The sequence below is a fragment of the Oncorhynchus keta genome, chromosome 14 (genome assembly GCF_023373465.1).
Source record: "Oncorhynchus keta strain PuntledgeMale-10-30-2019 chromosome 14, Oket_V2, whole genome shotgun sequence".
Classification (NCBI taxonomy): Eukaryota; Metazoa; Chordata; class Actinopteri; order Salmoniformes; family Salmonidae; genus Oncorhynchus; species Oncorhynchus keta.
This window is the reverse complement of record NC_068434.1, coordinates 70,197,937-70,221,085: the sequence shown is the minus strand read 5'-3', so window position 1 is coordinate 70,221,085 and position 23,149 is coordinate 70,197,937. Positions and strand designations below refer to the sequence as shown.

The following is a 23,149-nucleotide window of genomic DNA, read 5'->3' as shown; positions in this document are numbered from 1 at the left end:
TCCCACTTCCTTTGCCAAAAATCGAGCCCTTTTATCCGAGGACTTGAATTCCCTGCGGCCCAGCGGGACCTGAATATATACCCCCTCTCGCCTCACAGCACTCTTAGCCAACACATCAGCCTTCTCATTACTCTCCACAGGCACATGGGTGAGAACCCAGCAAAAGCTTACCACCACTCACATCCTCTCCAATCCCATTAACAGCAACATCATCTCCTCAAGCAAGTCTCCCCTATCTGACCTCTTCACACTACTCAACACTGCAGCCAAATCAGAGCAGATCACAATTCTGAATGTTTCACCATCAACTCGGCCCGCATACACTGACACATAATCAGTTATCTGCTTGAATAGTCTAACTTTGTTCTTCTTCTTTAAATGTGTATTGGCGGATTGCAACCATGATGTGCATAGACTGCCACCTACTGTACTGGAGTGTGAGGCCATTCAAGGCCTCCCTATTAATCTAATCCTCTTATCTAGCTCTGTGTTTCCACCTAGTGTTCTGGGGTGTGAGTTCATTACACTTCTTGGAAAAATTGCAATACCAACTTACCTTACACCCATTAACGCCACCCCAGTTATCACTCCTTTCAACAGTGCCCTAATCCGGGGAATAAAGAAAGTCCCAGTACTTGTCCCTAGACGCTTGGGAAGAGGCGCCCATTCCCTCTAGGTGGTAGAAACAACAAAGAAATCATCATGAGTCCACTTCGAGTTACTTTCACCCAACAACCTTTTCTCCACCCAACCTCAACTATTTTAATTGCCTCCACATAGGAGATTTGATTGACCACTCTAACCTTTGCCACCTCAATCTCTTTCACCCTTACAGGACACTCCAGGAACTCGGGATCATGATCCCCACCACAATTGCAACACCATTGTCCTTCTACACACCATTCTTCAATATACTCCATCCATCTGCACAAACTTGAAACTTGGCCAAATTCTTTGCAATTTTTACACTGCAATGGTTTGGGGAAGAAAGCTCTTACAGCGAATCTTACATAACCAAGTTTCACATTCGTAGGTAGGTGCTCTTTATAAATAAATAAAACAGGACGACAGACTTCCTTTTTTTTTTTCCCCAGTCACCCAGTGGGTAAGGCGCCGGACACCAACTACACCAGAAATTCTCTTCATATATTCAATGTTAATTTTCATCGTCACCCCTGAGAGGACTCCTTTAACGGGCTCTCTGCTCTGAAGATCACAGCACGATATTTCTGTTGTATGGATTATTTTGAGAATTACTGCAATCTTACTCTGTTCTACAGAAATCCAATTAATCCGAATAATAGCACTTAAGGTTGTATGCAACCTTAACATACACAAATATCTATCCTCCACTCCAACTTCAGATCATTTCCTTTTTGCTCCATTCTTTGACACTACTGTTGTCCATTCATCTTCACCAATTTCGCTCAATGCACTGCTTGATTCAATCCTGGCATCCACTTCCACTGTCTTCCTCCTAATCGACCACTTCCCATTTTAGGGCTCTCCTTCCTCCGTCATAGTCGTTCTCCCATTATTAGGCTATATCTAAGCTTACATCTTATCACTTTTTGCTTTTCCACCATATCCATCTGTATTTTGTGCATTTTATAACCAATAAATCCAGTCTGTGAACCTCATCCAGACAAACACCCACACAAAACCAATAGTTTTAATTCATGTTTGCAACATAACATTTTGAAAAGATTGGATAACGACTACCTTACGCTGCCTGGTTGGCAATGGGCGGTGCTTGACTTGGTCTGAAATAGGTGTCGGTATTATTTTTGGGTCCCGGTACTGTTTGTATTTAGGTGCTGGAACTTTAAGCCAATATTTAAGGTGTCAGAACTCAAGCTGTAGAACATTTGAGGTGCTAGTACAGTTCCTGTGAGCTTGGGCCTGAGTTAAGCATGGGCAATGGGGCCATTAGGGAAATCCCACACTAAATAGAATTTATCCAGAACCAATTAAGTGAAGTCTGACCTAAGTCCTTCTCTGACTGTACCGAACCATTGGGAAACCAGCAATCCACAACTTTACCCCCATCCCCCAACGTCTCAGCCTGAAGAGTGGAGCTGCGGGTGATGTAATGGCCTTAATTTGACATGATAATGGTTCGTTTATTAGTCTGAGAGAACAACATGAGAACTGTGTGCATTCTACCCATACTGCCCTGAGGCGTGTACATCTGTGCTCTGTCTCTCACTATGTTCCCATATGACTACTGCTGTAACTGTGATAAGAGTTAGACATCTTAGAAATTACTACCTTTAGAGACACTTATGCCAGTCATGCCACAATGGGGTCGAAAGAATTGGAATTATTGTACATTTAAAATTGTTTATTCACTAACCAAAATTATATTGTTTATTTGTGACATGCTTTAGCTTGAGGTAGTCTCAGCCTTCTCTTCACACTTGGAGATGCCATTCTCCTATTCAGACCATTTTAGAAAAGTAAACACAAAATTATTTGTGTGAAATTCCTTTATTGGCAAAGTAGACCTGCTGACAAGTTATTTGTCTGACACTTTCTATTTTTCTTGCTTTATTGTGCTTCCCTCTCTAGAGAGATGTTTCATTCTTCCTCTATAACAATGTGTTTGTAGTTGTCTATGTCAGTGATATCGAAGTCTCTTCATGATGTCACTATCATTGTGTGTGTGTGTGTGTGTGTGTTAGAGGGAGCAGTGTGTTGGTACTGTAACACACGACAACAGAGACACTGCTGCTGAATGCTGGGAACAGGGTGGAATACTTTTGGCCATGTAGTGTATGTGGACACCTGCTCGTCGAACATCTCATTCCAAAATCATGGGCATTAATATGGAGTTGGTCCCCCTTTGCTGCTATAACAGCCTCAACTATTTTGGGAAGGCTTTCCACTAGATGATGGAACATTGCTACAGGAAATTGCTTCCATTCAGCCACAAAAGCATTAGTGAGGTCGGGCACTGATTTTGGGTGATTAGGCCTGGCTCGCAGTCAGCGTTCCAATTAATCCCAAGGGTGGTCGATGTGGTTGAGGTCAGAGCTCTGTGCAGGCCAGTGAAGTTCTTCCACACCAATCTCGACTTACCATTTCTGTATGGACCACGCTTTGTGCATGGGGGCATTGTCATGCTGAAACAGGAAAGGGCCTTCCCCAAACTGTTGCCACAAAGTTGGAAGCACAGAATTGTCTAGAATGTCATTGTATGCTGTAGCGTTAAGATTTCCCTTCACTGGAACTAAGGGGCCTGAACCATGACAAACAGCCCCAGACCATTATTCCTCCTCCACCAAACTGTACAGTTGGCACTATGCATTGGGGCAGGTAGCTTTGGTGAAATATACTGTAATTCATCACTCCAGAGAACAGGTCTCCAGAGTCCAATGGCAGCGAACTTTATACCACTCCATCCAACAGTTGGCATTGTACATGGTGATCTTAGGCTTTTGTGTGGCTGTTTGGCCATGGAAACCCATTTCATTAAGATCCTGACGAACAGTTATTGTGCAGAATTTGCTTCCAGAGTCAGTTTGGAACTTGGTAGTGAGTGTTGAGGACAGATTATTTTTACTGTCCCATTCTGTGAGCTTGTGTGACCTACCACTTCACGGCTGAGCCGTTGTTGCTCTTAAACATTTCCACTTCACAATAACAGCACTTACAGTTGACCGGGACAGCTCTAGCAGGGCAGAAATTTGACGAACTGACTTGTTGGAAAGAAGGCATCCTATGACGGTGTCATGTTGCAAGTCCCTGAGCTTTTCAGTTTTATAAATGTCAGCAAAGAGTGTGGCTGAAATAACCAAATCCACAAATTTGAAGGGGTGTCCACATACTTTTGTATATATGGTGTATTGTAATGTAGTGGCAGCAAGAGACAAACACACGTTCCATCTGCTCGGCAGTTTTCTTTCCCCAAATGATTGTGAACATCCGATTACATCTGATTAGGAAGCACCGAGCTTTAAGTGTCCTCTAACTGTCAACTCAATTACTGAATAACAGCCTGAGAGAGGCAGAAATAGAGGGAGAGAATGATGGAGGGGGGTGCCAGTTGAAAACACTGCAATATTTTTTAGTAGTTCAAGTATACATTGGTTGTGTGTGATGTCTGCAATGTGCTGTACTGTAGTTGGGGCCCAGCTGGGCTTATTGGTGTGTCTCACACATCCCCATTAGGTGAGAATTTTGGCTCGGATGCAGAAAGTACTGGAGGCTGTGTGTGTGTGTTTGTGCATATGAGTGCTTGTATGTATTCGTCTGCTGTGAATACATGTACACTGAGTATAGAAAACATTAGAAACACTGGCTCTCTACATGAAATAGACTGACCAGGTGAATCCAGCTGAAAGCTATGATCGCTTATTGATGTCACTTGCTAAATCCACTTCAATCAGTGTAGATGAAGGGGAGGAGACAGGTTAAAGAAGGATTTCTAAGTCTTGAGACAATTGAGACATGGATTGCGTTTGGGGGCCATTCAAAGGGTGAACCATTTAAGTGCCTTTGAACAGGGTATGGTAGTAGATGCCAGGCTTTTGTGTCAAGAACTGCAACACTGCTGGGTTTTTCACACTCAACAGTTTCCCGTGTGTATCAACAATGGTCCACCAACCAAAGGACATTCCGACACACTTTCGACACCTTTTAGAGTCCACCCCTCGACGAATTGAGGCTGTTCTGATGGGGGGTGGATCTCAATATTAGGAAGGTGTTCTTAATGTTTGGTATACTCACTTTATTTCATGCACATACTGTAGATTATGTATTTTGTGTTTACTTCCTGTTATCCCAGCTTCCAGTTATTCCATAACTCTTCTAGAAACACTGATGAGCTTCCCGCAGGGACAGCAATCCCTCTCATTACCAATGATGGACGGAGCAGCAGTGAGACGATAATTGCAATATCTGCCACAGATTACAGCGTTGGCATTTTTCTCTAAATTAACCTAATAACATACAGCCTTCAAAAATAAAAAACACCTAGAATTGTGTGGACCAAAAAAATGTTTTTATGTTTTATTACTTGACTCTTTTTAAATTTTTTTAGAACAATCCCACTATTTTGGTTATTGATTTTTGATTGCGCTCACCATTTCAACGCTGATAGCTTTATTGACTCCTCCCGCCTTCTCGAAAGCCCACGGGAAGTTAAGCAGTCCCACGCCTAGGGCAGGTTTGAGTATGATGAAGATGGCACCGAACGAACCGAGCCGTGGGGGATCCACGTGCGACAAAGATCTCGCCAACAGGCTAATACTCTCACTGGCAAGTTATTCCATGTTTGGCCACACAGGTCACCGTCCTTGTCCGTCTTTGCAGTACAGTTTCCTGGAGTCGGGATGGCAGATGTTACCGTTGCGCTCCAAAGCGCTTCTGCCTTCAAGCCCGCCTTGTGCCTCAAATAGCAATAGTGTGAGGGTATTCATTTAAATGAAATGTCGCTGAAGTTTCCAGTCGCAGCGAGTCCTCAGCGTTATGGCTTCAGAAATAAAAAGTAAGCGTTCATACATTTGTGCTACATATACTGTATATATAGGCCTACCCTTGGTGGTCGCCATGATTACACAAGAGAATCCGAGGTGGACTCATAAAATAGCCAATGCATTTCACTCTGAGGTGACAAGTATGACACCAGGCTGCGACCGTTACTGTGTGTGTATATAATTGTGTGTCTGTCTGGGTGTGTGTGTGACTGGGACACTGCAATTCCACTGGGTACATACTTAAATTCAACAAATATTTACATTTACATTTAAGTCATTTAGCAGACGCTCTTATCCAGAGCGACTTACAAATTTCACGTTTGTTAAACGTAATTTGCTTGAAATGACATGGAACCAGCGTTGATTCAACTAGGGTGTGTTCAATGGGATAATATGTCCTGTTTCACCCCATACAGAACCAATCAGTCAATATAATCGAGAACAATCATCGGAAACCAAGCGATATGAATCAGACGGTGGGGCGCCATTAACCCACTAGTTGGTCAGAACGTTCAAATCAACGTTTCAAATCGTAATTTCCGAGTAGGCGGTAATCAGTGTGGGGAACCGTGCCCCACTCTGATTCATATCGCTTGATTTCTAATGATATTTGTCGATTATATCGACTGATTGCATTTGTATCGGGTGCCTGTTTTGTGGTTATCAGCTCATTGTCCAGTTATATGAAGAACGGTGACAGGCAGTGAGTGGCAAGTATAGGAACAGAGAAGCGCGGTACATAAAGGTGCATGTGCGTAAAAATGATACTAGCGACATTCATCTAGAATTCTGGTTGACTCTGACTACATAGAGGCCAACTAAGGGTAGAATATGCTCAAAGGAATTCGGCGTTAGAATGACTGGTGCAAACAATATCACAGGAGCACATAGGATAACGTGACGCATGCTGACAGCGCACCTGACAACTGTATGGTTTAATGTGGCTTATTTGGATGATCTAGTATCCTGTTGTCATCCTTACAAAAATACAATTAATTGTATGATCAGCAGGTAAAAGCTTGTGATTTACAATTACAAGTTGTACGTTTTGACAGATGGAATACCCTCCTGGTTTGTAATGTAAACTTTAGGATCAAGAGCAGGTCAGAGTGTCAACTCTCAGGTGCAGCTCACAAATAACATGCAGCATAGGGCTGTCAGATAATAGAGAATACATTCTCTCAGGTTATCCTCTTTCATTGTGTGTGGTATCCAATGTACCTGACAGGAGAAGATGCAGGTGCTGTCTGGAGCTTCAACATCTACATCTTCCAAGTCAGGGAGCTCATGTGGAGAGTGTTGATAAAGGGATATGTAGAAGGGCGAGCCGGTCAAGGATCGATTCAGACAAGGTGGTAAAATTGTACGACAAGCGACAGTTTATTCAGAGTGAAGATATCTGGTACAGCGTAATTACGGCCCTTCCGTTAGCTCGACAGAACCAGCAGGAAAGAGAGCGAGTTAACCGTTACACACACAATTTATACAGAACAGAAAGTAGGTTGATTCTAGAAGTTCGGTTCTTCGGATTGGTTCAGGCTCAGGCTGGGGTGTGGTCTTCCGTCATTGGCTCAGTTGTCTGTCCGTCACTCTAGAATCCCGCCGTCACACAATGTTCAGCTAAAGGGGGAAATTTGGTGTGTGCGCTGGCCTAGCATAAGTGTGTGTGTGTGTGGGAGCTATCCTGTAGGGGGCCCAACATGCTTTACTGTGAAAATACGTTGCTATGTGTTGTCTCAGTTATAACAATGCAATAGCAGTAAGCTGGTCACCTGCATAAGAATTAACATTTCTTTACAAGAGTCAAGTGACCTTTAGTCAAGGGACAAGGCTTTAGTGCTCTAAATTAAGGTTCGAATCCAGATCAAAATTATATGAGTCTGGGGCAGTCTGTGCTTTTGGATAAGACGCTGATGGAGAGGGACAATCTTTTTGCTGATAATGTAAATGAGTACATTAGCAGTTTAAAAAAAATCACATTACATGTAACTGATTACATGTAATCAGTTACTCTCCAACCCTGATCTATGATCACCTCAGCTGTCAGATTTTGGCTGGCCACGTACTGACCACTCTCTAACTTCTCCCTTTTTTGTAGTTGATTTCTTTTGCAATGATACCGTACATGTAGACTTCCAGTCATTGTGCTAACACTAGTTAGCATTGACTTGCGAAACTACCTGTTCTTCATACTGCATGCAGAGACATAATTTTTATATCTATGAGTTCATCTGATTCTGGTTAAGTAGGGGAAGGGCTTAAATGCCATTATTTCGCAGTATCATTACTTTATTCTGCTGCTGTGCTTGTTCTCCCTCTGGCTGACCTCTCACCCTCTTGTTGCTAGCTCTCTAGCTGATCTCTGTCCAGATCCTCTCTTTCCGGATGCAAATGTATATGAGTGTGTGTGTGTATGTGTTTGGCATATATATCCTACAGTGCATAAAGTTTCACTTTGCATCTTTTATTAAGGTTTGAATTTTTCATTCAACTCTTCCATTTCTGTCTCCAATGGGAGGCAGGTCCCTCGGGATCGGAGAACTCCTTGTTCACCATCTGCACGCGTGTGTTCTTCTTGTCGGGAGCCTCCAGGGGATTGTCTACATGCCAGCCGTACATAGACGATGAGAAGACAGGCACCAGCCTACCCCTTTCCTGGTACAGCAGGACAAAATACTTAATCATTGACATCAATAACAGTCAGTAAGAGTTCTAAGTGGACTGGCAAAAATGAAGCGACATCTTCAGAAAGATTATGGCCCGAGAAGAAGCTTTGTAAGTACTTACCTCCTTATTAATGTTATGTGTAAGGTTCACAGCCTTGTCATCATGTGACACTTTGGGCTCATACCCCTCCCTGAGATGGAACACTTCATTATAAACCCTTCCTTGCTCCTCACTTTGGGTACACAAAAAACCTGTGATTAACAGTTGGCTAATACCATCTTTGGAGGTAGTAGTGTCCCTGGAAGCATATTTTAGAGGAAGTAGTGCCATATAGCTTTACTACAGAAGTACTGATTCAAAACGAGACCTGCTCCGGATGTAATCTCCCTAGTAGCCATGAAGTGCTTTGAAAGGCTGGTCATGATTCATGGTCATGGTTGTGAAAACTTAAAATCGGCCATTCTGATTAATCGGTCGACCTCTAGTAGTGTGTATGGCCAAATATATCACTGGGCCCAAGCTTCCTCCCATCCAGGACCTATATACTAGGCGATGTCAGAGGAAGGCCCAAAAAATTGTCAAAGACTCCAGTCACCCAAGTTATAGACTGTAAGACTGCTGAACAATTAATCAATTGGCCACCCGGACTACCTACATGTAGAAATTACCTCGACTAACCTGTACCCCCACACATTGACTCGGTACCGGTACCCCTGTATATAGCCTCGTTATTGTTATGTACTTTTATTGTGTCCATTATTTTTTTATTTATTTGGTAAATATTTAACTCCATTGGCTAAGGCACTGACTTTCCCATGTTTACTGCAACTCATATCAGATGAGAATAATACAATGTGGTGCAATTATGTAGGCCTAGGTGGATATTTTATGTTTCATAGCAATGCATTTGATTTACCTCTGGTAACATGTGCTGGAAATAAGAGGAACCGTACACTGCGACAAGCTCCCTTTGCGGGAAGCTTCGTGCCCACATGCTCGTGTTGCCCCCTTCTGTCTTGCTCATGTCACTGCACTAGCGTGGAAGCCTTGATATAGGTGTCTTCATAGAAAGCTAAGCTTTTCGAATAGACCTCTCAATTGAAAAGATTCACACAACTCTCACTATGTAGCTTATGACGTCAGTTGTAAAAATAAATAAAAGGTTGAGTTGATTCTCTTACAAATGTTGTGTGTTCCTGCTGACTCTCTTAGCCTACACTAAATGTAGTTTAAATCAAATCACATTTATTTATGTAGCCCTTCTTACATCAGCTGATATATCAAAGTGCTGTACAGAAACCCAGCCTAAAACACGAAAGAGCAAGCAATGCTGGTGTAGAAGCACAGTGGCTAGGAAAAACTAACTAGAAAGGCCAAAACCTAGAGAGGAACCAGGCTATGAGGGGTAGCCAGTCCTCTTCTGGTTGTGCCGGGTGGAGATTATAACAGAACATGGCCAAGATGTTCATAAATGACCAGCATGGTCAAATAATAGCAATCACAGTGAACAGGTCAGGGTTCCATAGCCGCAGGCAGAACAGTTGAAACTGGAGCAGCAGCATGGCCAGGTCGACTGGGGACAACAAGGAGTCATCATGCCAGGTAGTCCTGAGGCATGGTCCTCTCGTAGGCTCAGGTCCTACGAGAGAGAATTAGAGAGAGCATAATTCAATTCACACAGGACACCGGATAAGACAGGAGAAATACTCCAGATATAACAGACTGACCCTAGTCCCCCGACACATAAACTACTGCAGCATAAATACTGGAGGCTGAGACAGGAGGGGTCAGGTCACACTGTGGCCCCATCCGATGATGCCTCCAGACAGGGCCAAACAGGCAGGAGATAACCCCACCCACTTTGTCAAAGCACAGCCCCCACACCACTAGAGGGATATCTTCAACCACCAACTTACCCTCCTGAGACAAGGCCGAGTATAGCCCACAAAGACCTCTGCCACGGCACAACCCCAGGGGGGGCGCCAACCCAGACAGGAAGACACGTCAGTTTAGACAGTACAATGATTCTTTACACTATACAGCTTGTCCTAAATTAAGCAAACTATTAGAATTTTAGCAACAAGCAAATGGCAGAGCGATTTCTGCATATTGAACCTTTAAAGCGGCAATCAGCAGTCCAAACAATAACAAACCGTCATCCCCACCCCTATTTCAGTAAAAAGCTGTGGGATAGGGCTGGAGAAATGTAACCACTGTCACATTCATAGACAGAGCTATGGAATCAAGGACTGAGCATCCATGATGTCAACATTATAGTTCTAAACATGTTTTTAGGCTATATCGTGTTTGTTTACATTTCCTTTGTTTACAAACATTGGATTGAAACAAGCTTGCATTTTGGGTTTTGATTGAGTATGACAGTTGAACTAAACTAATGCAGCATTCCTAAGTTATCTTCTTCAAGAATGCAATCTGGTTTCCTAGCTGGTCATGGGTGCACCTCAGCCACGCTCAAGGTCCTAAACGATATCATAACCGCCATCGATAAAAGACAGTACTGTGCAGCCGTCTTCATCGACCTGGCCAAGGCTTTCGACTCTTGTCATTCACCGCATTCTTATTGGCAGACTCAATAGCCGTGGCTTCTCAAATGACTGTCTCGCCTGGTTCACCAACTACTTCTCAGATAGAGTTCAGTGTGTCAAATCGGAGGGCCTGTTGTCCAGACCTCTGGCAGTCTCTATGGGGGTGCCACAGGGTCCAATTCTCGGGCAGATCCTTTTCTCTTTATACATCAGTGATGTTGCTCTTGCTGGTGGTGATTCTCTGATCCACCTCTACGCAGACGACACCATTCTGTATACATCTGGCCCTTCTTTGGACACTGTTTTAAGAAACCTACAAACTAGCTTCAATGCCATACAACACTCCTTCCGAGGCCTCCAACTGCTTCTAAATGCTAGTAAAACTAAGTGCATGCTCTTCAACCGATTTCTGCCCGCACCCTCCCGCCCGACTAGCATCACTACTCTGGACGGTTCTGACTTAGAATATGAGGATCAACTACAAATACCTGGTGTCTGGTTAGACTGTAAACTCTCCTTCCAGACTCACATTAAGCATCTCCAATCCAAAATTAAATCTAGAAACGGCTTTCTATTTCGCAACAAAGCCTCCTTCACTCAGGCTGCCAAACATACCCTCGTAAAACTGACTATCCTACCGATCCTTGGCTATTTACAAAATAGCCTCCAACACTCTACACCGACTACATCCAGTTTGCTATCACAGTGCCATTCGTTTTGTCAGCAACACCCCATATACTACCCAACACTGCGACCTTTATGCTCTCGTTGGCTGGCCATCACTACATATTCGTCGCCAAACTCACTGGCTCTAGGTCATCTATAAGTCTATGCTAGGTAAAGCCCCGCCTTATCTCAGCTCACTGGTCACCATAGCAACACCCACCTGTAGCACTCGCTCCAGCAGGTATATTGCACTGGTCATCCCCAAAGCCAACACTTCCTTTAGCCGCCTTTCCTTCCAGTTCTCTGCTGCCAATGACTGGAACTAATTTCAGAAATCACTGAAGCTGGGGTCTTATCTCCCTCTCTAACTTTAGGCATTAGCTGTCAGAGCAGCTTACTGTACCTGTACACAGACAATCTGTAAATAACACACCCAACTACCTCATCCCCATATTTTTATTTTTCCTCTTGCTCTTTTGCACCCCAGTATTTCTACTTGCACGTCAGCATCGGCACATCTATCACTCCAGTGTTAATGCTAAATTGTAATTATTTCACCTCCATGGCCTATTTATTGCCTTACCTCCCTACTCTTCTACATTTGCACACACTGTACATAGATTTTTCTATTGTGTTATTGACTGTACGTTTGTTTATGTGTCACTCTGTGTTGTTGTTTTTGTCGCACTGCTTTGCTTTATCTTGGCCAGGCCGCAGTTGTAAATGAGAACTTGTTCTCAACAGGCCTACCTGGTTAAATAAAGGTGAAATAAAAAGACATTAAATAAAAAAATAATCAATGGGTACATTTCATTAATTCAGAAGTCCAACAATGGATGATGCAACCATCGTATCCTTGTATATGTAACCGATGTGAAATGGCTAGCTAGTTAGTGGGGTGCGCGCTAATAGCGTTTCAGTCGGTGACGTCAATCGTTTTGAGACCTTGAAGTAGTTGTTCCCCTTGCTCTGCAAGGGCAGCGGTTTTTGTGGAGCGATGGGTGACGATGCTACGAGGGTGACTGTTGTCTGTGTGCAGAGGGTCCCTGGTTCGAGCTTGGGTAGGGGCGAGGAACGGACTAAAGTTATACTGCTACACATAGGCCTACTGTAAGAGTTAGTTCAAATAAGTGCATAGATATACGTAACTAGAAATAAACATAGATGTATAGGATCTCTGCCTTTTTGTGGTCGACAATACATGTATTATTCAGAATAGGCTACATTGATTACATACACGTTTTATTTTGGAATCGCTGTATGCTTGTGTAAATATTCATATTTTTAGATCCGGGAAAAATAGATTGAATGTCAGTCCTTTTGACCAATGAAATTGTTTTAGCGTAAAGACAGCTCAGATACAATAGTTTATATCAGAGCCATAGAGGGGGTTTGATTAATCCTGCCCGGGACCGGACCCCCATGTAAAAGTGTTTTGCGTCGGCTGGTCGTGAGCCAGGCGCCCTGTTTAAAGTCCATGGCGAATTTGGCTCCAAACAAAAGTGACTTAATTAAACCTCTAGTGACTCCCCATCCCGCATGAGGGAGCGTAATCATCGGCTGACACTAATTAGCATAACGCAACGGACATAAATATTCCTAGAAAATATTCCTATTCATGAAAATCACAAGTGAAATATATTGACACAGCTTAGCCTTTTGTTAATCACCCTGTCATCTCAGATTTTAAAAATATGCTTTACAGCCAAATCTAGACAAGCATTGGTGTAAGTTTATCGATAGCCTAGCATAGCATTTTGTCCAGCTAGCAGCAGGTAACTTGGTCACGGAAATCAGAAAAGCAATCAAATTAAATCATTTACCTTTGATAAGCTTCAGATGTTTTCACTCACGAGACTCCCAGTTAGATAGCCAATGTTCCTTTTTTCCCAAAATATTATTTTTGTAGGCGAAATAGCTCCGTTTGTTCTTCACGTTTGGCTGAGAAATCGCCCGGAAATTGCAGTCACGAAAAACACAGAAAAAGATTCAAAATTTAGCTCCATAATATCGACAGAAACATGGCAAACGTTGTTTATAATCAATCCTCAAGGTGTTTTTCAAATATCTATTCGATAATATATCCACCGGGACAATTAGTTTTTCAGTAGGACCGATTGGAATAATGGCTACCTGTATGTTATGCGAGAATCACTCTGGGAGCATCAGGTGACCACTTGCAGCCGCTTACGGGTATTCTTCAACATAAATGCGTAAACACACATTGGAACGCAGCGCTTTCAAAACATGAGGCACTACCGGATTGGATTTTTCTCAGGCTTTCGCCTGCAACATCAGTTCTGTTATACTCACAGACAATATTTTTACAGTTTTGGAAACTTCAGAGTGTTTTCTATCCTAAACTGTCAATTATATGCATATTCTAGCATCTTGTCCTGACAAAATAGAACGTTATTTTTTCAAAAATGAAAATACTGCCCCCTAGTCACAAGGTTTTAAGCACGTGTAATAATTACTCGTATTCTGTGTTTTCCCATGCTAAAGGGATTGCTTTTTATTATAACGGTTTATCTGCCTTCCCAATAAAAAATAGTTAGAAAATTCTAAAATGTATTTGATGAAAAATATATGTTGTATGTTTCTGGACGATGCACCATGCTGCATGGGTTGACAAAATGACCGAGCGGCACAGATTACTGTTCGACTTGAGAAGCGTGCTCCTCCCCGATTTCGTCCGATGACGTAACGGGCCATACCACGGTGCCCCGCGGTTTAGCGTCATCGAATCCGCACATTAATACTGACGAATTTCTTAGTTTTTTTTATTATGTATTTCCTTTTAATTTATGTAATTCAAGACTCATCTGTAAAATAGACATTGGTCTCAGTATGACTCCCTGATAAAATAAAGTTTAAATGAAATATGACTCTGGCTTGCACAACCAATCTTGAGAGAATAGCGGTCGTCGTTTGATACTTCACCGTTGCTATGGAAACACAAAGCTTTAACTGAAAAAAGCTGACAGGGAGTTTATGACAAGTTATTACAACTGGCTAATACGTTAACAGAAAATGTTAACTAAACAAGTAAATAGTGTATATAGAAGTAGTAATCACTTAACTATCGCCGATGCATCCTGAACCCCTCGAATCCGGTGAGGTGGAAGAAGAAAGTGGTGAGGAGTCCAGTATGACCCTGCAAGCTGGAGATGTTGACATCGCGTTCAGCAATATTTCTGCAACTTCCAGTAAACTAGGTTAGACAGTTCACTATAATTTAGCATAATAGTCAGCACATGGCAACATGTTAAATAATCGCATGAGTCTAGCCATGTCTAAAGTTATCCTCCTATCTCACTTGTGTGTCCTCACATACAGAAGTCGACAAACTCATACAAGCCCAACAACAAGAGGAAAAGGACTCGGGTCCAAGGTCATCTTAAAAGCTAGGAATTGGCTGTCAGTAGTCTTCTAACATTATTGTTCATTCTGTCTAGCATTCTAACTAGTGATGCTTTATGTTCCTCAGAATGACAAAGACATTTCTGAAGGACCACTGCAAGCAAAATAAACTCTACATGACACCTCGATTGAATGACACACTGTATTTGCACTTCAAAGGTGTGTCTGAAATTGTTGTTCTTTATGGACGGGTTAGATATATTGTTGCATGAATAATTTATAGAAATTAAAATCATAAGATTTGTGTGGTCTATATAGTATTGTAGGTGGAATACAACTGCACTGTTAGAGTTCTTTTAGTATTCTTATGTTATTTATTGTATGTTTTCCCCTCTTAGGCTTCTCCACCATAGAGAATCTGGAGGAGTACACAGGGCTGAAGTGTCTCTGGCTGGAGTGCAACGGACTGCAGCGCATCCAGAACCTGCAGGCCCAAACGGACCTACGCTGCCTCTTCCTCCACCAGAACCTCATACACAATCTGGAGAACTTAGAACCACTCAGCAAGCTCTGCACCCTCAATGTCTGCAACAACTACATATGCACCATCGAAAACATTGGTGAGTCTGTCCTCACTCTACGTACCACACCTATCTCTCTGTGTGTGTGTGTGTGTGTGACTCCATCTATTTGTTTTGTGAGTATTTTCCCAGCCTGCCTGCCTGATCTGGGCACCTTGCAGATAGCCCATAATAAGCTGCAGACAGTGGGAGACGTGGAGCATCTGAGTCAGTGCCTCTCCCTCAGTGTACTGGACATGCCCCACAACCTGCTGGATGACCCAGACATCCTCACTGTGCTGGAGAGAATGCCTGAACTGGTGAGAAGACATGCTCATAACAGGCTCACACAGATTAACAGTACTGTATGCAATAGAGATCATATCATCTTTATTCATTAGTATGCCCATGCGCATGACACACTGACTATAAAATGCAAATACTCTTGCTTCATGCTGATAATATACTCAAGTGTGTGTGTGTGTGTGTGTGTGTGTGTGTGTGTGTGTATACACCCTTGTTGTTCCCTTCTCCTCAGCGCGTGCTGAACCTGATGGGAAATGAAGTGATAAAGAAAATCCCATACTACAGGAAGACTATGATCATACATCTCAAACAGCTCACATACCTGGATGACCGACCTGTGTTCCCAAAGGACAGGTGCATTACCAATTTGTCTCTGTTTGCCCGTACATGTCATACTTATGCTTGAGTCATTGTGTGGTCTGTGATGTTGGTCCTTGGATGCTGTATGACTGTCATGTGGTTGCGGTATGAAGGGCGTGTGCGGAGGCGTGGGGGACAGCGGGTCCAGAGGGGGAGCGCAGGGAGAGGGAATCATGGCAAACACAAGAAAGAAGGAAGATCCAGGACAGTCTGGACACCATGGCAACCATCAGAGACCAAGCCATGGAGAATCTGCGACTCAGAGAGCTGCGGCAGCGTAGCCTAGTGGTTAGAGCGTTGGACTAGTAACCGGAAGGTTGCGAGTTCAAACCCCCGAGCTGACAAGGTACAAATATGTCGTTCTGCCCCTGAACAGGCAGTTAACCCACTGTTCCCAGGCCGTCTTTGAAAATAAGAACGTGTTCTTAACTGACTTGCCTGGTTAAATAAAGGTCAAATTTAAAAATATATATTTTTTTAAAGAAAGGTACGCACACACGCACTCATATCCACACACACACACACACTTGGAACCTCCTTACACACACATGATGTAGAGAAGTTTGATAAGGGTGTGTTGACCTTTTCTAGGGGAGTATGAGACTACTACAACTCCAGAACTTGAGAGCCCCAGTAAAAAGAACCAGAGGCAGAATCAGAGCCCAGGCTGGGAGGAGAGGATCCAGGCGTTTGTGGAGGACAGTCTGGAGGCCCATGAAGAGTTCCTACAGACACAGAGAGAACAGACAGAAAAGGAAGAGCTAGGGAATGAACAGCCACTGAAGAAGCAGCTAGACAGAGAACAACCAGAAAGAGAGGATCCGGAGGGAGATCGGCTAGAGAGAGAGCACCAAGAGGGAGATCAGCTAGAGAGAGCACCAAGAGGGAGATCAGCTAGAGAGAAAGCACCAAGAGGGAGATCAGCTAGAGAGAGAGCACCAAGAGGGAGATCAGCCAGATGGAGATCAGCCAGATGGAGTTCAGCCAGATGGAGAGCACCAAGAGGGAGATCAGCCAGAGGGAGATCAGCCAGATGGAGAGCAAGCAACAGAAGAAAGCTTAAAGGAAGAACTGTTAGAGTTAAACCAGTCAAGGAGAGAACAACTACAAAGAAGGCAGCCAAAAAGAGAAGTTAGAGAGAGAGCAGTCAGTATGTACCCAGCCACAGTCTGACAGCTGGGAGAATTGTAGAGCACGGTCCTGGACCAATGGTGACTGAGCTAGAGGAGACAGAGGACCTGGAGACCATCCACCTGGGGCCACGCCCACCACTTCGTATTGATGTGAGTCAGACTGACCACCACAGTCAAGCATTACCAGTCACTATAATAGTGATTATCACACTGTAATAATGTTTTGTTATCTAGTCCCTCTCCATCAGCATCTTATCCAAAAGCACAGACTGCCTCAGACTCTTTATCATTTAGCTCTTGACTCTAACCTTCATTTAGAGCACGAAAGCCTTGTCCCCTGACTAATGGTCACCTGACTCTACAGGATCTCCCTGACCTGGAGGATGTGGATGTTGAAGATCCAGACAGCACCTGCATCTTCTCCTCGCAGGTACATTACATACCATACACTAGGCTGTAACTTTTATTACCCAAAATAAAGAATAGAATACCTTTAGCATTTATTGTACAATAGTCAGCAGGCATATTCCAAATTCACACAATTAGTCTCGAAATTACTCACATGCTAATATTTCATTAGGTCAACACAGCATTTAAATCAGCAGAGAGTGTATTTCATTTGGGTCAGCTTTGTTATGTCTGAACCTGTGTTTCCAGCGAGTATTCTGGCCAATGATAGAGGTCGTTTCAGGAGACAACAACGATGTAGATCCAATCATACATCAGAGTGGGACAGTGTGGACCACATCTACCTCAGGTCCATGCTCATCTTCACTGTTCAGGGTCTGTGACAAAATGTCAAACAAATCGCCCACCAATCACCTAGTAGCATTGGACCCAGAGGCGGGGGATGCCCCAGAGCTGGTGATATCAGAACCTCAGGGAGAACCCAGACAGAGGCAGAGCCCTGAAGCCAGCAAACCAGGTTGTCTCATTGAGGAGCTGGACTAACTCTGCAGAAGGCTGTGATAGCATTAACAACACTAGGTTTAGGTGTTCAATCTGGGAAAGCCTTGTTTTGCTGAAGACGGGTACAATGTAAGCACAGAGAGCTGCTGTGGAGCTATTTCGCAGGCCATGGGTTTACACCCAACACGCTCAAAACAATGTTTTTTTTGTTAGTTTTCCGTAGCTGTTCTATTACTGGTTATACTTTATATTCTGTATTCTCAGGCTCAGTGTTCTGAATTAAGTGTTCATGAACTGCATTCAAATCCATTCCAAGATGATCCCAGATTATAGCCAGGGCTCATAAAATAAAACGTTATATAGTACAGTATGGGGAATTTCTCAGTGCTAGTTACACAAATACTGTAAATATACCACTAGGTGGCACTTAAGTACCAAATATGCACTACACACGGGCTCATAATTTTTTTAACCTTTTATTTAAATAGGCATGTCAGTTAAGAACAAATTCTTATTTCAATGACAGCCTCTGAACTGTGGGTAGAACGACAGATTTGTACCTTGTCAGGTTGGGTTTGAACTTGCAACCTTCCGGTTACTAGTCCAACACTCTTAACTACTAGGCTACCCTGCCGCCCCAATTACAGACAATAAAACATTAAAAAATAATTTAGAAAATAGAGTAATGATGATGATGATCATGCATAAATGTGAACCTAAAGAGCAGTTATTTTGTCAAAGTCTTTGCGTGTTTTAGCAGTAGTATTATTACAGACCAGCTAATGCAAAAACACATGGAATCTCTTCTGTATCATTTAATCTACCTGGGACTGAGGGTGAGATTTCAGGGCTCCCTGAAAGAAAACATGGCCCGGTGCCCAGGTCAAATACTGGTCACAGGGAGACTAGAGAATAGATTTTAGTAGATTGGGTCTTTAAAAAAAGGTACCAAAAAGAGGATTAACAAAAAATATATCCACCTGTCTCATCTCTTGTCATAGCCACACGCATGCACAAATGGCATTGTCTACTGTTCTCTAAATCTTTGTTTCTGTTCATGACCATGTTCACATCATAATTCACCATCTCTTCATGTTTCCTCCTCCCTCCCCTACTCTGACACATGGCTAGGATGTACAGTATGTCCTGGGCTGTCAGGCTGCATCGAGGGATGCTGGGCAGGAACAAAGACAGATTAGATTGATCTGCTCATGACCTTCTGTTATGAAAGGATTTAAGAGCAACGATTACAAACACACACACACGCATAAGATACACACACACATTGCACGTTACATACTACACCATACATATCCTTGTAAATAGATTTTATTACAAATGAATGCATGAATTGTCAAATCTAACTGTCTGGATTAATCAGCTGTGTGTCTGTTTGATTTCACATCTTACAATTGAATGAAACAATGCATGCATCCTTAAAACAACTGCTCTGAGAAATCTGACATGAAACTATGAAAACAAACATGTATCTAAGGGAAGTGCAGCTTCTGATATCATTTTTACACCACCACACTGTTTGTGGTGGCTATTCCATGCCCAGTGCCCACACAGGCAATGCAAGAATCAATGATTGGGGAATATAGGGATTTAGTCAAGTGGTGGCTGAGTAAAATACATTTTACAGGTATAGCTCATATAAAAACACTAAAGTGTATACAGGTGTAGGGGTTCTGTAGGTCTGATATCTAATTTTACATTAATACTATTGGTCAACAACTCTGATTCTGAATCCAAACAACTCAAGATGTTATAAAAGGTCTTAGATTCGTTCTTTCTATTTTTTGTTCCTGTCTTTCTTTCTTACATGAGCTATGTGCCATGAATAAAGTCCATAACGCTTGAGTGTTTTCTTGCGTGTTTGTGTGTACATGTACATACATGCCTGTGTGTGTATGCGTGTTGGAGGAGGTATGCATTTTGGCGTGAGGATGTGTGCTTGCGTGTGTTTTGGAGTGAGGGGTTTTCCCAGGTGTGTGTTGGTTAATCTTATGCTCAGTCCAGTAAAACACAAGGCTCACAGAGAACCTATAGCAGTCTGAGGGAGGCCAGGGCTACATCCTGAGCAGGAGCAGTAGAGAGATGCATGCTGAGAGTAGAAGCGTGGTGTAGGCGGGTCCAAGGTGATGCGTGTACCCTTTTAGAGTTTCTTGATTGGTCTGGTCTGATGATGTTGGGCTCAGGGAGGGTGGCACGGGCATTGTATTGGGTGCCAGTATGGTGCGGCTGGCACACATGTCATAGAGGTTTCCAGAAAACTGTGTCTTCCTAGACTCTTGCCTCAGAGACTCCCACACAGCCGCTGCGTCTCCAGGACAACCGGCAAGTGCCGCATTCGCGCACACATGGAATGCATCCCATGATCTGTAAGAGGGCAAATATGACAACATGAGAGAGTGGTTTGTGAGGGAGTTTTTTTTTTTTTTTTAAGTATGTGAAAGGAATACTCCAAGGAAGTCTGAAGGTTGTGAATGAGGGATGTGGGACGTGTGTGTGTTGGAGCACATGTTGGGTTACAGTCTGATTCTGTAGGAGTGACTTGGTCTGAAAATGAACACTTATGTTTGTAAGGAGATGGGAGAATATGCAAGGAGAAAAAGAGAGCTGGAGTGATTGAGTAGGTGTCAAATTGGAGTGGGAGAGAGGGACTCACCTGCAGACTGTGTCAATGTCCTGTGTGCTCTGCTCTTTCTGTGTGTCACCCAGACTGTCCCCCAGAGTGAGGAGACACTGAGCAAAGCTCTTGTAGATGACACCACAGGAGCTAGGGAGTGCAGCAGCCCAACAGACAGGAGCCAGATCTGAGGGAGTGAAGAGTATGAATGTGAATTACAGTAGATACATAAGCTCTTTTGTCCACTGCTATTAATAGATTACTTTTAATTTGTTTATTTACGTCTGGGGTTTTAGCATCGGAGTAAGGTAATTCATCAGCCTGTCCACCTCTGGAGATACCTGATGTGTGGCGTGTGTAAACTACATGTACACACACATTGGTAAACAAACAAACAACCATATAATCACAAACACACACACACACATTAGCCCTGAGGGAGGGTGGAGAAGGAACATGAAGATGAGCATCACCACAGGGGGAAGGTTGGGGTGAATGCAACAAACTCAACAAATGAATCTCTTGCTCTGGTGTACTAGCACAACATGCATTATGTCTCTCTCTCTCAACATAACATTCTTATAGCCTTTAGTCAACTCCGTAGACTACAGGAGGTACCGCCCCTATCCTCATCACTCAGTGGGATAGTATTCTCCAGCTGTCCCACAACTCCCTGAGAGACGACAGTGGGAGGCACACACACATAAACACACACTGTGCTGTTCGGAACAAGATAGAACAGCATGTATTTCATTAGGATAAGTGCTTCGTAAAACTTATCTCCTTCATATCTGAATGGATTCAGAAAGAAATACATTTTCACCCATACAGTTGCTGTCCTCTCCTGACCAATTTACCATCACCCCATACCAAACCATCACTCCTGCTCTGCTACTTATGCCATCCCTTCAGTTTCAAATATTCTAACAAACAACAGTTGAACAGAAAAAAATACAGGAAACTAGTAAGAGCAGAGTGAAGTAAAAGCTGCCTTTTGAAGCATCAAACTGCGCTCACCACACTAAAGTAACATCACACACAGAGACACACAGACATACAATACATAAATAGATAAGGGGAAAGCATCCTTACAGAGGTAAAGAGCAACAGGCAGGAGGAAAGTCACGGTGCAGGCATGGGACCTCATACTCAACTGGCCCAGCTGAGTCCAGTGGAGCCCCAGCACACAATTAATGGGCTCTGATCTGATGACGTTCACAGCAGTGTTATAATCCCGGACAGAATGTTGGTGTCTTCTCAGAGTGAGGTGTCCTGTCATTCATTTGTTGGATCATCAGAGCTCAAGAGTAGAGCAGAGCATACAGGCAGATCGTAGTGAGTGTTCACGGGATTAACAGAGCAAAGGGCCGACGTGCTGCATCCAGGGGATGTGTGTGTAGGGGAGGGGTGGAGGGCAAGCTGTGGAAAGCTTGGGGGCAACGGACCAGGGACGTCACATCATAGCACACTGGATTAGAGCATTCTCATTTCCAATCTCACTATTAAGGGCATTTAGTGTAGGTAAAATAGCACATAGCACAAACTCACAATGCAGTGTGTCAATAGTTTGGTAGAGAGATAGAAGAGAAAGCGGAGCTCCTGAGAAATATGGGCTTTATATAAACTCAGCAAAAAAAGAAACGTTCTCTCACTGTCAACTGAGTTTATTTTCAGCAAACTTAACATGTGCAAATATTTGTATGAACATAACAAGATTCAACAACTGAGCCATAAACTGAACAAGTTTCACAGACGTGACTAACAGAAGTGGAATAATGTGTCCCTGTCCGGAATAAACAGATAGCCGTCCTGACAGAATATTTCCTTAGCAAGATCACCGAATCAACAGTCCAGTTAGAGAGGGTGACAATGGAATTAGAAGTCTAGTAGAAAGGCCTCTTTAGTGTCCTAAGTTTTCATAACTGTGACCTTAATTGACTACCGTCTGTAAGCTGTTAGTGTCTTAACGACCGTTCCACAGGTGCATGTTCATTAATTGTTTATGGTTCATTGAACAAGCATGGGAAACAGTGTTTAAACCCTTTACAATGAAGATCTGTGAAGTTATTTGAATTTTTACAAATTATCTTTGAAAGACAGGGTCCTGAAAAAGGGACGTTTCTTTTTTTGTTGAGTTTAGTTTGCAGAACAGTTTCTTACAAAAGAGGGGAAATACTCCCTAACACAGACCCATAAATTCCAGATGTTTGGAATTACTATTTCTCAATGAATGGAATTTATTCTGGGTTTATTGAGATTACTCAGTAAATCTGTCCTATCCACCCCCACACACATATACTGTATACAGTGTATTTTCACAGTTTCTGCCTGTGTGGGACTATGTCTTGTTTTCTAGGATGGTAAAGTGGGCTGTGCTGGGTTAAATAATCTGATTTTTGGGAAGAAGCGGGCAGATGGATGAGCTCGGAATCACAGGATCCTCTGGGACACTCAGCTCCCAGAGGACAGGGGGGCAGGGTTCAGGCAACATTAGTTACCCACACACAGATCATATATGGAGTTTCCC

General features: G+C 43.1%; 2 protein-coding genes across 6 annotated transcripts; one reads left to right on the top strand and one right to left on the bottom strand.

Moving 5' to 3' along the window:
* Window positions 1-7,309: 7,309 nt before the first annotated feature.
* On the top strand, window positions 7,310-19,853 carry dnaaf1 (dynein axonemal assembly factor 1). 5 transcript variants are annotated; one of them, XM_035787106.2, is made up of 10 exons: window positions 14,140-14,577; window positions 14,699-14,753; window positions 14,850-14,941; window positions 15,121-15,342; window positions 15,436-15,602; window positions 15,821-15,942; window positions 16,062-16,294; window positions 16,540-17,231; window positions 17,446-17,511; window positions 17,739-19,853. In XM_035787106.2, exons 1-7 carry the CDS (start codon window positions 14,451-14,453, stop codon window positions 16,252-16,254), a joined length of 978 nt encoding a protein of 325 aa, XP_035642999.1. In that variant the 5' UTR covers window positions 14,140-14,450; the 3' UTR covers window positions 16,255-16,294; window positions 16,540-17,231; window positions 17,446-17,511; window positions 17,739-19,853. The 5 variants fall into 5 exon arrangements, with proteins under 5 accessions (XP_035643000.1, XP_035642999.1, XP_035642997.1 ...); XM_035787104.2 differs by having other exon boundaries at window positions 15,121-15,602; window positions 19,122-19,853; XM_035787105.2 differs by having other exon boundaries at window positions 15,121-15,602; window positions 17,773-19,853.
* LOC118394174 (neuritin-like protein) lies at window positions 19,304-22,108 on the bottom strand. Its single transcript, XM_052462299.1, has 3 exons — window positions 21,715-22,108; window positions 20,662-20,809; window positions 19,304-20,372 (listed from the first exon to the last, which is right to left on the bottom strand). Exons 1-3 carry the CDS (start codon window positions 21,899-21,901, stop codon window positions 20,063-20,065), a joined length of 645 nt encoding a protein of 214 aa, XP_052318259.1. The 5' UTR covers window positions 21,902-22,108; the 3' UTR covers window positions 19,304-20,062.
* Between the last annotated feature and the right edge of the window lie 1,041 nt (window positions 22,109-23,149).